This window comes from Zea mays, chromosome 2 (genome assembly GCF_902167145.1).
Source record: "Zea mays cultivar B73 chromosome 2, Zm-B73-REFERENCE-NAM-5.0, whole genome shotgun sequence".
Taxonomy (NCBI): Eukaryota; Viridiplantae; Streptophyta; class Magnoliopsida; order Poales; family Poaceae; genus Zea; species Zea mays.
In genome coordinates, this window is record NC_050097.1 from 32,496,184 (window position 1) to 32,509,475 (window position 13,292).

General features: G+C 42.7%; 1 protein-coding gene across 1 annotated transcript; it reads left to right on the forward strand.

Moving 5' to 3' along the window:
* The first annotated feature begins 570 nt into the window (after nt 1–570).
* On the forward strand, nt 571–6,115 carry LOC100285420 (uncharacterized). The gene is made up of 9 exons (NM_001158313.3): nt 571–1,125; nt 2,117–2,235; nt 2,327–2,983; nt 3,077–3,154; nt 3,233–3,322; nt 3,812–3,943; nt 4,700–4,876; nt 5,071–5,274; nt 5,508–6,115. Exons 1-9 carry the CDS (start codon nt 846–848, stop codon nt 5,751–5,753), a joined length of 1,983 nt encoding a protein of 660 aa, NP_001151785.1. The 5' UTR covers nt 571–845; the 3' UTR covers nt 5,754–6,115.
* The last annotated feature ends 7,177 nt before the right edge of the window (nt 6,116–13,292 follow it).

Sequence of the window (13,292 nt, forward strand, 5' to 3'; positions counted from 1 at the left end):
AAATTCTGACCCGAAATTCGCATAGAGTCAAAATTCACAACAAAGCCTGAAATTCAAAACACATATAATTTATTAGATATTAACATTTCAAGCTTTATAATAAAAAATAAAGAACATGAAACCAATGGGTGGTTCACACCTCATCTCCATTATTAAATATGCGACTAGCTAAATTAGAGTTAATGATTTTTATGATTAGAAACCGATGACCAAATGAATATGATTATTTTCGTGTCTATAAATAGGCTATTTCGTGCATCGCTAAACGGTTCGTGCGTGTAAGCTGCAACCCGAGCTCAAGCCCGATCCAATACATTATTTCAGGCCAGCGATCGTGCTTTTTTTCCGTCATCGGGGCCAGCATACCATATCCGGCCCAAATGTACACGTCCGCCGTGGCGCCGTAGCCGGTGCAGCGGGCGGACCCCGGTCCTGGAGAACGGCAACATGCCATGCCACCACCACCAAAGGCACCAACGGACCAACCAGACCAGAGCCAGTGCTGGCGCCAGCTGGCGCACGAACGCCCAGCCCACTGTGACTGCCGCCGTGGCGCGAGCAAAACCCTAGGCGCGAGCGCGGGCGCGGGCGCCGCTCCGTTTCCTCTCTCTCCTCCTATTAACCACTCTCCACCCGCTCGCCTCGCCCTCTCGTTGAGAGAGTCGTCCCCTCCGCGTGCTCTCCGCCTGCGGCATCTGTATCCCACAACGAAAAACTACCAAAAAAATTAGAAATCCCCAAATCCGCGAGATCTATCAGTATCGAGCGATTTACCGATCCGATTGCTAGGGTTTAGTTTCGAAAAAGAAACTCTGAAAAAAAATTCTGGTCGAGGGGAGGAGACGATGGCAGCGCAAGTGGCGGCGGTGGTGGTGCCGAATGGGAGCCCGGGCGCTGTCCCCGCGGTGGTGTCGCCGGGAGCGGTCGGCGTCGGACTCGGCGTGGCGCAGCCGCTCCCGACCACGTCGCTCTACGTCGGCGACCTGGAGGGGTCCGTCTCGGACTCGCAGCTGTACGAGCTCTTCAGCCAGGCGGGGCAGGTGGTGTCGGTGCGCGTCTGCAGGGACGTCACCTCGCGCCGCTCGCTCGGATACGCCTACGTCAACTTCAACAACCCCTTGGATGGTATAGTTGCGATCTCCTCGTGGGGCTTCCTTTCTATCTTGTTGATTAAGGGTGGGGGATTCGTCGGCGTGTGGGCATTGTTGAACTGGGGCCTGGGGGTCTGATCAGATTGGACTAGACCTGGGTTTCATATGATACGATAATTCTAATGGCATTTGTAAACTGCATGTTGAAAGTGCTTCCTCAATTGGTACTTTGGTAATGTTGATTGTTGAATGGTTCATTCTAGCATAAGTCGATGTGTTGCTTGGTGCAACGTCCCTGGGATTTATTATAATTTTGGGTATCGGCAAGGATGATTCTCCCTAGATTCATTTGTTTTGAGATAACAAGGGGGGAGGTGGGGATATGGCTAGCAAATAGTTTTTTACATATTTTAGAGCCTTGTGATGGTATACTATTTAGACTCTGGGATTGAAGACAGACTTGCTTAAAGTTCACTTCCAGTTTTGTTTTCTGCATTTTAGGTAATTACGAACCTGGGTGTGTTGTATGCTGGGAAAAATTATGCCTTTCTAATCTGATGGACTTCATTGATCTATACAGCTGGCCTTCAGGGATTTTCTTAACTGATTGTTAGATTACATAGACATAATAATAATGTAATGTAACAGCCATAATCAAACACCTAGGGGCATGTTTGGTTATTGGTTGAGTTCTGGCCTCACTTTCGCCTTCTAGGAATCCTGCAGAAGCACACATTTGGTTCCAGGCAAGCTGTCCTCAGGTTCTGTGCTGATGGAACTTTTTTCTTGACATCGTGGGGTTGTGATTTTGGCTTGCCTGGGTTGGCAAGGCAAGGTTAGCTAGTAAGGTGCAGCTTAGTGGAAAATGGGCCTAAGGGAAGACGATGGGTTAACTTTGCTAGTATATGGTTTACAGAGTTACTTTTAGTTTCAGTGTCTTATCTACTTTTGAAATTTGCTTATAGTACCTAACATTTTACTGTCAAAAAGGCTTGTGAGGGCTGATTCACTATTCCATGTTACAGCTGCAAGGGCATTGGAAGTGCTGAACTTTGCTCCTCTTAACAACAAACCTATCCGGGTGATGTATTCAAACCGTGATCCAAGTAGCCGCAGGAGTGGATCTGCTAACATTTTCATAAAGGTACTTGATCATCTTGCAGGTTCCATAGTTTACATTGTCATCCAAGAATAATCAACTTGGTTTATGACTTATTATTTTATTTTTTCTCCAGAATCTTGACAAGATGATAGACAATAAATCCCTTCATGAGACCTTTTCTTCATTTGGTACCATTCTCTCATGTAAGGTAGCCATGGATGAAGGAGGCCAATCCAAAGGCTTTGGTTTTGTTCAGTATGAAAAAGAAGAAGCAGCACAGAACGCTATAAAAAGTCTTAACGGAATGCTTATAAATGATAAACCTGTTTTTGTTGGACCTTTTCTTCGCAAGCAAGAAAGGGATCACTCTTTTGACAAGACAAAATTTAACAATGTCTTCGTGAAAAACTTGTCTGAGTCTACCACAAAAGAAGATTTACTCAAAATCTTTGGTGAATATGGGAATATTACAAGTGCTGTTGTGATGATTGGCATGGATGGTAAATCAAGGTGCTTTGGTTTCATCAATTTTGAGAATCCAGATGCAGCTTCCCGTGCTGTTCAGGAACTTAATGGTAAGAAGATAAATGACAAAGAGTGGTATGTTGGAAGAGCTCAGAAGAAGTCAGAAAGAGAGATGGAACTAAAAAGGAGATTTGAGCAGATCTTGAAAGATGCTGCTGACAAATATCAAGGACTGAACTTATATCTCAAGAACTTGGATGATAGCATTGGAGATGATCAACTTCGTGAATTGTTCTCAAATTTTGGCAAAATTACTTCATGCAAGGTGATTTGATCAGCTTTTACGCTTTGCAATCATCATTATTTCCCTCACCTGTCTTTTGATGGTATGTGCTGGCTAACTATATATGTGAAACAGGTGATGCGTGATCAAAATGGTCTTAGCAAAGGCTCTGGATTTGTTGCTTTCTCAACTCGTGAGGAAGCATCTCAGGCTGTAAGTTCACTTCCTGGATTTTGCAATATCTATTTTATGTTTTATGTGGTTGACATGTTTTCTTTCTTTTCTTCACAGTTAACTGAAATGAATGGCAAAATGATATCTGGAAAACCATTGTATGTTGCATTTGCGCAGCGCAAAGAAGATAGAAAAGCGATGTTGCAGGCAAGTGTCCTCAAACCAGCTGAATTTATGTTATTACACTTGTGCTAATATCAAATGTGAAAAATAGCAGAGTGGTTACTATAGATTTGGTACATAGCAGCACAATTATTTACAGCTTCACTTGAAAGAGCTATGAAGCGATTTGACTGTTTATCATCTTGAACAATTTTGATAGGTGTTCTTTTCTTATTTTAACTTCAAGATGTAATATCTCCAGAAAAAGGTCTTTTCCACCTTAATATGTCTTCTGGAACTTTTTGAATTAAGTTCAGTCTAAACATTTTGTTTGGCCTCAAGGGAGGTATTAGCGTGCATGGCAGGCCTTCTATTGTTGTGATAATGGTGTCTTCTGTACTAAACTTGATAAATGACCTGCTATTGAAAGTTCTTTCCCTTTTGTAATATATTAAAATTTCTACAAAAAATGTTGCATTTTTGGACTATCTATCATATCATTTTGCTGACGTTTACAAATCCTACATTACCCAGGCACAGTTTTCTCAGATGCGCCCTGCTGTACCAATGACACCCACTCTAGCCCCGCGCCTTCCAATGTACCCTCCTATGGCTCCTCAGCAACTCTTCTATGGACAAGCGCCACCTGCTATGATACCCCCTCAGGTACCTATGAACACTTTATTTTCTTTTATTTTCATCCTAACATTGTCCTCATTTAAGTCCCTATCTACAACTCTTAAAATGTGATACTGTGTGTGTGTGTGTTGGGGGGGGGGGGGTCTTTCCCCTTCTCCCCTGCTGGACGAACTTTTTTTTTTAAAATATAAACTTTAGCATGAGAATATCCCCCTAAAAGAAGACATTTAACATGAGAATCAGTAAGATCCCATCTGTTGTCAATATTAATCAGCACTAGTATTTGCAGCCTTGGTTAAGAATTTCTATCACACTCTGTATGCTTAAATGGACATAAGAAGCTTGTTACACATAATGGTCCTCTCACCTTCAGTTGGTTTGTCAATATTAACCAGCACTAGTATTTGCAGCCTTGGTTAAGAATTTCTATCACTCTGTATGATTAAACGGGCATAAGAAGCTTGTTCCACATAATGGTCCTCTCACCTTCAGTTGGTTAGCAACATGTGTCATATGTTTATATTTTTCCTTGTATGTGGACAATATGTTGTTGGCATTGAGTAGCAATCAGTGCTTTGTTCATTCTTATGTTCTGGTTGCATTGGTGCTATGTTGGATCTTTTATGGCCTGTTTTGGATGCAAGAATAATTTGTAAATATTATTCATTCGACAACCAGTTTGTAATGCTAGTCCTGTCTGTTCATGTTGCATGAGGCATTTTAGTTATGTTAGCTAATGTGCTGAACTAAATGGATATTGATGGTATGTGCACTTTCTTCCAGCCAGGATTTGGTTTCCAGCAACAACTTGTTCCAGGCATGAGGCCTGGGGGTCCTCATATGCCAAATTATTTTGTTCCAGTTGTCCAACACCAACAGGGCCAACAGGGTCCACGCCCAGGTATTAGGCGTGGAGCTGGAGCCCAGGGTCAGCAACCTGTGCCACCATTTCAGCAGCAGGTATTTTCCATCAAATTTCCACTGTTATACTGAGGTTGGGTGGTTAGGGTGCTACTTTTAGTGGAAATTGGTTAACATGGTAGGACATGTGATTCACTTACATTGTTGGCCAGTTGTTCTGTCCTTTGATTGGTAGAGTTTGGGCTTTTGTTCCATGGGGGAAGTGAAGTGATGTATCTTGTCATGATTCTCAGATTGTTCCAAGAGGACGGATGTACCGTTACCCAACTGGTCGCAACATGCCTGAAGCTCCGGCGATGCCAGGGGTTGCTGGAGGTATGATGCAGGCATACGATATGGGCGGCTTCCCTGTGAGGGATGCTGCCTTATCCCCGGCTGCCCAAATTGGGACTCTGACTTCTGCCCTTGCAAATGCTAATCCTGAACAGCAAAGAACGGTATGTCCCTGTTTGGTGTCAGTTTCTACCTGCATAGTCAGTAGTATCTAGCACTTGGTATTCAGTTGATTGGTTTATCATCCATTTTGACATTAAATAACTCAAGTTCACTTGGATCTGCATGGCCTTTCTGCTTCAGCTGATTTTTTTTAGGTTTAAAAACATTTACAGCTACTGCATTGATACTGTTATGCTATATTTCTTATCATCGTTCTTTTTTTTCCCCCATCTAGATCCTTGGTGAAAACCTATACCCACTGGTTGAGCAACTGGAACCAAACCAAGCGGCAAAGGTCACTGGAATGCTTTTGGAGATGGATCAGACTGAGGTCCTCCACCTGCTTGAGTCCCCTGATGCCCTCAAGTCAAAGGTTGCTGAGGCGATGGATGTTCTCCACAATGTGGCCCATCAGCAAAACGCAAACACCCCGACCAGTCAGCTTGCTGCATTATCACTAACCGAAGGCATTATCTCCTAACTTGAAAGCCATAACAAACTATCTTCAGTTTGCAATTGAGTGATGTTTCCAGAGGTTATCTGGCACATGACAGTATTGCTCCTTTTTTTTCTTCTATGGTTGGACTTGAGTGCTGTTTTCGTATTTGCACTCTGCGGTGTACTGCCGTTAAGGCAAATCAGTTGTTTGCAAGTTTGAGTGTTATTGGGGGCCGTTGATTACATACCTGTCTTTTGCACCTTGTCGGAAGTTTTGCTACTTAATTGAATGAGTGAGGGAACTTGTTTGCACTGTTTTGTGATCTGGTGTGGAGTAATTATTCAACACCTTGGATTTTAATCTCGGTTTGATGCCTGAGAATTTTTATGCAGAGCTGCTTCCGCTGATGCCTGCTACTGCTAGTTGCTTTGGTTGCTTGGTTCCATTCTTCGTGATGGACCAGTTCATGGCTTCCAAAAAAAAAAAAAAACTGAGCTATTCTGGTTTCAGGGTATCTAAAGTATTAAAACCCGATGGGGTTTCAGCGCCTCTCCGCACTCCACGGAAACTCCAGCACTCGCGCGTGGACGCGTGGCGGCGTGCCGCGTGGTTGCTAATGCGCTGCTCGGCCGCTGCTTCCTATCATCTGCCTGTATTTATTTTGGGACGTGACGGGTGGAGTAGGTATAATGGCTTACGGCTCGACGTCGCGTCCTGTCGTCGCAGATCGACGATGCAGCGGGGGCCCGGCCGGGAGCGGTGTGACTAGTTTCCTGCAAAGCCAGTTCTCGTCCGTGACGAAGCGCGAGGAAGAAGTTGGATACTGTAGGCACTGACCGTGGAGCATGACAGTGCAAACAAGTTCCCTCATTCAATTCGTTCTCGTCTCTCTATTATCCTCGCAACCCAAAGGCACTAGCACATCAACGTACACACGCATACCTCTCTAGTATGAGTATCCTCTATCGTCTCTATTCTCCATCTATCGTTTCCCCTTTTGCTATTCGCAGCGCTCAAGCTACTTTACCCAAATCAACAACTATGTTTTGGTTTATTATTCCTCGATTACTTCCTCCAAACTGAACCCAAGGACACTACCGTTCTTTCCCCTTTGATTTCTTTCTTGGGCGGCTGCTGCTGCGCGCTCCAGCTCCACACTGACTAGCTTCTCGAGGGTGGCCGGATGAGAAATATATAAAGTTAAAATTATTGTAGAGTTAATTATTAGGGATCTGCTGTGGGGAGATTAGATTTTGGTTAGAGTGTTTTTTACTGGAACCCCAACACATAGTTTTTAGGAGTTTTTTTTTTGCAAACTCTTGGAGTTGCTCATGTTTGGGATAGCTTTTTTAATGAGTAACTTTTCCAAAAATCTAGATTTCTGAATAATCTAACTCCCACGGAATTTAGATATCGTCAGACTTGCATGTGGAAAAAGATGAAGGGGTCGACATAATTTAGAGCTTTGAAAACGGTGGATTCCCCATCACAATGGCTTAGTAGATTCTGCATTCACGCCGATTAATCCGATTTTCGTATAAACGATTCGTGTTTGACTACCAGAAGCCGAAACAAACAGGGCCTCTTGCAGATACACCCTCGTCGCTCAGCCATTAATGAAGGCGTATATCAACACCTGTTCCTATCGATCCACTTCTATTTTCTAGATGGTTGTTTTTGGCTAAAAAAATATCGAACATATGTTTATCGTTTTTCGGCAAAAGGCTCCTAATTCTTATCTGACACATGTTTTCTTAAGATAAATTAATTTTTGGACTTTTAGTGGAGCCTATTTAGTTATGAAAGATCCATAGGTGTTTGGTATTATCGAAAACACTATTTTACCAAAAATGTCGTCCGTATAGACATTAATCTTTTACGAGAGACTCCTATTTTTTACCACACATATGTTTGCTTGTTATAAATCACATTCTTTATTTTTTTGGAAGAGTTTCATGAAAAGTCCATAGGTGTTATACTGTTTTTGGTCATAAATACAGGTCGTATGTCCATCAATCTTCGACAAGACACTCCTACTCCTTATCTCACACATATTTTCTCGCCATAAATCTATTTCTTTGATTTTTTTGTAGAGGCTATTACTTTGTAAAAATCCATAAGTGCTAGCTTTCGTTATTGGTGAAAATGGTCGTTCATGGCCGTTATCAGCCAAAAACACTCATTGTATACCCATTTATCTTTAGTGAGAGATTTCTATTATTTACCCCACATATGTTTCCTTATCATAAATCAGTTTCTTAGATATTTGGTGGAGACCATTTGTTTCTAAAAAATCTATAGGTATTAGCCTTCGATGATACCGAAATATCAGCTATATGCCATCAATATTTGGCAAAAGGCTCCTATTCCTTACCCACACATGTTTCCTTGCCATAAATTAGTTTCTTGCATTTTTAGTAGAGACTATTTTGACGTGAAAAATCTATAGGTGTTATTCTTCAGTATTAGCAAAAATGACCATTCATGGTCGTTACCGGCCAAAAATACCCATTCTATACCCATGGATCTTTGGTGAGACTCTCCTATTTCTTACCTCACACATGTTTTCTTTCCATAAATTACATTCTTTGATTTTCAGTAGAGTCCATTTCTTCGCAAAAAAGTCCATAGGTGTTAGTCTTTGGTATTGGGGAAAACAGGCATTTATGGTTGTTTTAGGCCAAAAATGCCGGTTGTATGCATCCCATCGATCTTTACCAAGAGGCTACTATTCCTTACCCCACACTTGTTTGCTTACCTTAATGATGTTTATTTATATTTGTTGGAGATCATTTCTTTCATGAAAATTGATTTTCGATAAGAGTCTCTATTCCTTACCTCACACATGTTTCCTTCTCATATACCAGTTTCTTTGATTTTTGGTGAAGATCATTTCTTCGTAAAAAAATATAGGTGTTAGACTTCGGTATTGTCGAAAACGATTATTTATGGCCGTTTTCGGCCAAAAATACCGGTCATATGCCCATTTATCTTTGGCGAGAAGCTCTTATTCCTTACCACACACATGTTTAGTTATTGTAAATAAGTTTCTTGGATTTTTGGTATTGGTCATTTGGTTGTGAAAAAATCATAGATTTTAGCATTCGGTATTGGCAAAAAATGCACGTTCATGGCAATTTTTGGCAAGAAAGCCACCCGTATACTCATTGACCTTTGGCAAGAGGCCCATATTCCTTACCTCACACATATTTTCTTATCATAAATCACACTTTTATTTTTGGTGGAGATCATTACTTTGTGAAAATTCTATAGACGTTAGCCTTCGGTACAAAACGACCATTCATGACCATTTTCGACCAAAAATACCGACCATATCCTCATCGATGTTTAGAGAGCGGCTCTTATTTCTTACATCACACATGTTTGCTTGTTATAAATCACATTATTTTATTTTTGGTGGAGACCATTTCTTTGTAAAAAAAACATAAGTGTTAACCTTTGGTATTGATAAAAATGGTCGTTCATGGGTGTTTTTGGCTAAAAATGCCAGTTGTATGCCAATCGATCTTTAGCGAGAGGCTCATATTTCTTACCCCACACAAGTTTCCTTGCCATAAATCGATTTCTTATATTTTTTATAGAGACCGTTTATTCGTAAAAAATCTATTAGTTCATGGCCGTTTTGGCCAAACATAATCGTCGTATGATCATCAATATTTGCTTGCCATAAACCATATCTTTGATGAAAGTCTCATATTCCTCACCCCACACATGTTTAGTTGCCATAAATAAGTTTTTTATATTTTTTGGTGGAGACTAATTCTTTGTGAAAAAACCACAGGTGCAACTTTTGGTATCGTCCAAACATACCTACCTATATCCATTGATCTTTGGCGGGAGGCTCCTATTATAAACCCCACACATGTTTCCTTGCCATAAATTACATTCTTTAATTTTTGGTGGAGATCTTTTCTCCGTGAAAAATTTGAAGGTGTTAGCTTTCGATGTCAACGAAAACGACCATCTATGGTGGGTTTCAACCAAAATACGGGTTGTATACCCATCTATCTTTGGCTAGAGGCTCCTTTATGGAGACTATTTTTTCGCAAAAAATCCATATAGCCTTCGATATTGCTAAAAACAATGGTTTGTATAATCGTTTTCTCAAAAAAAATACATGTCATATGGCCATCGATCTTCAGCAAGAGGGCCCTATTTCTTCACACATGTTTCTTTGCCATAAATAGTTTCTTTGATTCTTAGTGGAGATAATTTCTTCGTGAAAATCCATAGGTAGCCTTCGGTAATGCTGAAAATGGTCGTTCAGCCGTTTTGGGATAAAATTATTGGTCGTATATTCATCAATCCACACATGTTTGCTTACCGTAAATCACATTTTTGAATTTTTGAAGGAGACCATTTCTTCATGAAAAATCCATAAGTGTTGGCATTCGGTATTGTGGAAAGCGACCTTTTATGACCATTTTCCACACAAAAAATACAGGTCGTGTACTGAAAGTCGCTAGAGGAGGGTGAATAGGCGAAACCTGAAAATTATAAACTTTAAATACGAACTTCACCCAGGGTTAGTATTAGAAATGAGTAATAACGATATCGGAGTGCGAAAGAGAGTTCTTCTTGCTATGTGTTGCTCTATCAACGCGGATAATGATATTGGATTGTAAGCAAGAGAACTTAGAGATAGGGGAGAGGAAGAATCAAATCGTAAGATAATGATCAACGTAACACAAATGAACACAACGATTTGTTTTCCGAGGTTCGGTTCCAAAGAACCTACTCACTGTTGAGGAGGGTTGGGTCTCTTTCAACCCTTTCCCTCTCTCAAACGGCCACTTAGACCGGCTGTGTGCTTTTTCTTAATCTCGAGGGTTCCCTATATGGATATAGTATGGTATGAGGTACTTTTGAAAGAAATTATGGATGAAAATTTATCGACACAATGTTGGTTTGTAGTGCAAGCTCTGGGTACCCCATCCCTTCCAATAATCCATCATTTACGTACTATGCTTCAGGTTCCGTCCCATCCCATCTCCTCCATTCCCCTCCTTTAATCTACCCCACGTGCATGAGCTGGCAGGGTCGTAGCTGCAAGCAAGTCCCTCCGACCTCGCCGCTCAGATTTAGATCAGCTTGCGCGTTCGCAGTGGCCCAAGGTTGTTGCGAGGCAAGTGGCCTGACCGGTGTCCTGCGCACGCTAGGATATCCCAGTCTATGTTGACCTATGATCCAATCCAAGGTAACCTGCGATTGCTTACCTCCAAAACTGCAGCCGTTGCAGATGGATTTTGCGTCGACGTTGCCCAAGAAGAATCTAGAGGTACTCGCCAAACAACATCAACGGGGCTGAAAGCTTGGCAGAGAGATTCAACAATGCGTTCAATTGTGCATCGTGTTCCCTCGCGCGTGAAATCGAGGGGTGGGGAGGACATAGGAACGATGGAGGCGCAAAGGAAATCTCAAACGCGGGAACAGAGACCGGTGGAGGCACGAAGGAAATCTTAGGCGCGGGAACAAAGAAAACATGCAGTTTTGGACCTCGTGCGCCTGTGAATGTTTGCGCCATGGATGGGTCTCCTTTTGCGTGCGAAAAGATAGGGAGAACACTTCGGTAATTGCTGGACCGTAGTTTTTCTTTATCCCTAAAATATTTATCGAGATCAGTGTTTTTAGGAGCTATTGTAGTTGGCCTAAGGTTTAGGAAGATTAAGATTCTGCAACCCAGAATGTATTAACGTTGTGTAGATAGTGGGAGTGTCGCCTGCGTTGCGTGTGGATAAAAGAGGTTGTCGTTGCCGTGTATTTATGAACATCAAACTTGTAAATGGTGAACCAACTACTTCCAACATGTCAACTTCGTCCTCCACTTGCTCTCGATATCCCATATTCTTCCCATTTTCTAAGCCACCTGATGGTATATCATAGACACCAATCTAGAGCCCTATGAGATCCACCACCATTTCACTCACTACAACGACCGGTTGGGACTCTTCCAACATGTCATCTGCTTGCTCTCGATATACATCCCCTGTTTTTTTGGACCTCCTTTTGTACGACTTTATCTTTTAAAAAATAACTTTGACTCTAACTTCTATGTCAAAACTGTTTTATAGAGAAGACAAAAATATAAAAAACCATTTGATAAAATGGCTTCTATATTGTTTTTAATCATGTCTAGATATAGTTTTGGAAATTTATGACTAATATAGTCAATCTCTATTTATAAGTTGTTGTGTGTCTGTGAATTGAGAAAACAACTAATCAATAGTAGGAGGATAACTTTGTATGTGAACTAAAATTGGCCGAGCTATTCTTTTTTGGCTTCACCTTTAACACGACGACAAGGCATGATAGGGTGGTAGCGTGATCTCAAGACGACGGCATTCTTTTCAACGCTGTCACATCATAATTAAGTGCTATAAAACTATGAATCAAACAATGTCTCTCAATACAATATTTTATGTCACTATTTTATACGCTAACATACCAATTAAATGTCGCAACTCAATGTCTAATAGAAGTTAGTAAATTATGTGAATATGAAATAAATCACTCTCAATAGAGGTTTTACATGGTTTCCAAGACCTTGGAAAACGAGTTGACATGGTTTTATCCCCATAAAACTAATTTCATCACATGAAACCCAATCCTCTCAAATGTTATGCTATGTCACCAAAAAAATCTAATGTGACACACTATTAAGAATAGCCTTAGAACGTCTCCAATAGCTAGTTATTTCACTAGCTAGATTCACTCTATTTTCTACATGGATAGTGTCGGGGACCATAATTAGGGGTACCCTCAAGACGCCTAATTCTCAGCTGGTAACCCCCATCAGCATAAAGCTGCAAAGGCCTGATGGGTACGATTAAGTCAGGGATCGGTCCACACGAGTGACTCGATCACGCTTCACCCGAGCCTAGCCTCGGCCAAAGGCAGCCGACCTCGAGAGACTTCCGTCTCGCCCGAGGCCCCCCTTTTTACGGCGGACACATCACCGGCTCGCCCGAGGCCTTGGCTTCGCTCAGAAGCAACCCTGACTAAATCGCCACACCGACTGACCAAGTTGTAGGAGCATTTAACACAAAGGTGGCCTGACACCTTTATCCTGACACGCGCCCCCCCGGCAGAGCCGAAGTGACCGTCGTCACTCCACCGCTCCTCTGACCGGTCTGACAGAAGGACAGCGCCGCCTGCGCCACTCCGACTGCGGTGCCACTTGACAGAGTGAGTCTGACAGGCAGTCAGGCCTTGCCAAAGGCGCTACGGCGAACTCCGCTCCGCCCGACCCCAGGGCTCGGACTCGGGATAAGACCCGGAAGACGGCGAACTCCGCTCCGCCCGACCCCAGGGCTCGGACTCGGGCTAAGACCCGGAAGACGGCGAACTCCGCTCCGCCCGACCCCAGGGCTCGGACTCGGGCTAAGACCCGGAAGACGGCGAACTCCGCTCCGCCCGACCCCAGGGCTCGGACTCGGGCTAAGACCCAGAAGACGGCGAACTCCGCTCCGCCCGACCCCAGGGCTCGGACTCGGGCTAAGACCCGGAAGTCGGCGAACTCCGCTCCGCCCGACCCCAGGGCTCGGACTCGGGCTAAGACCC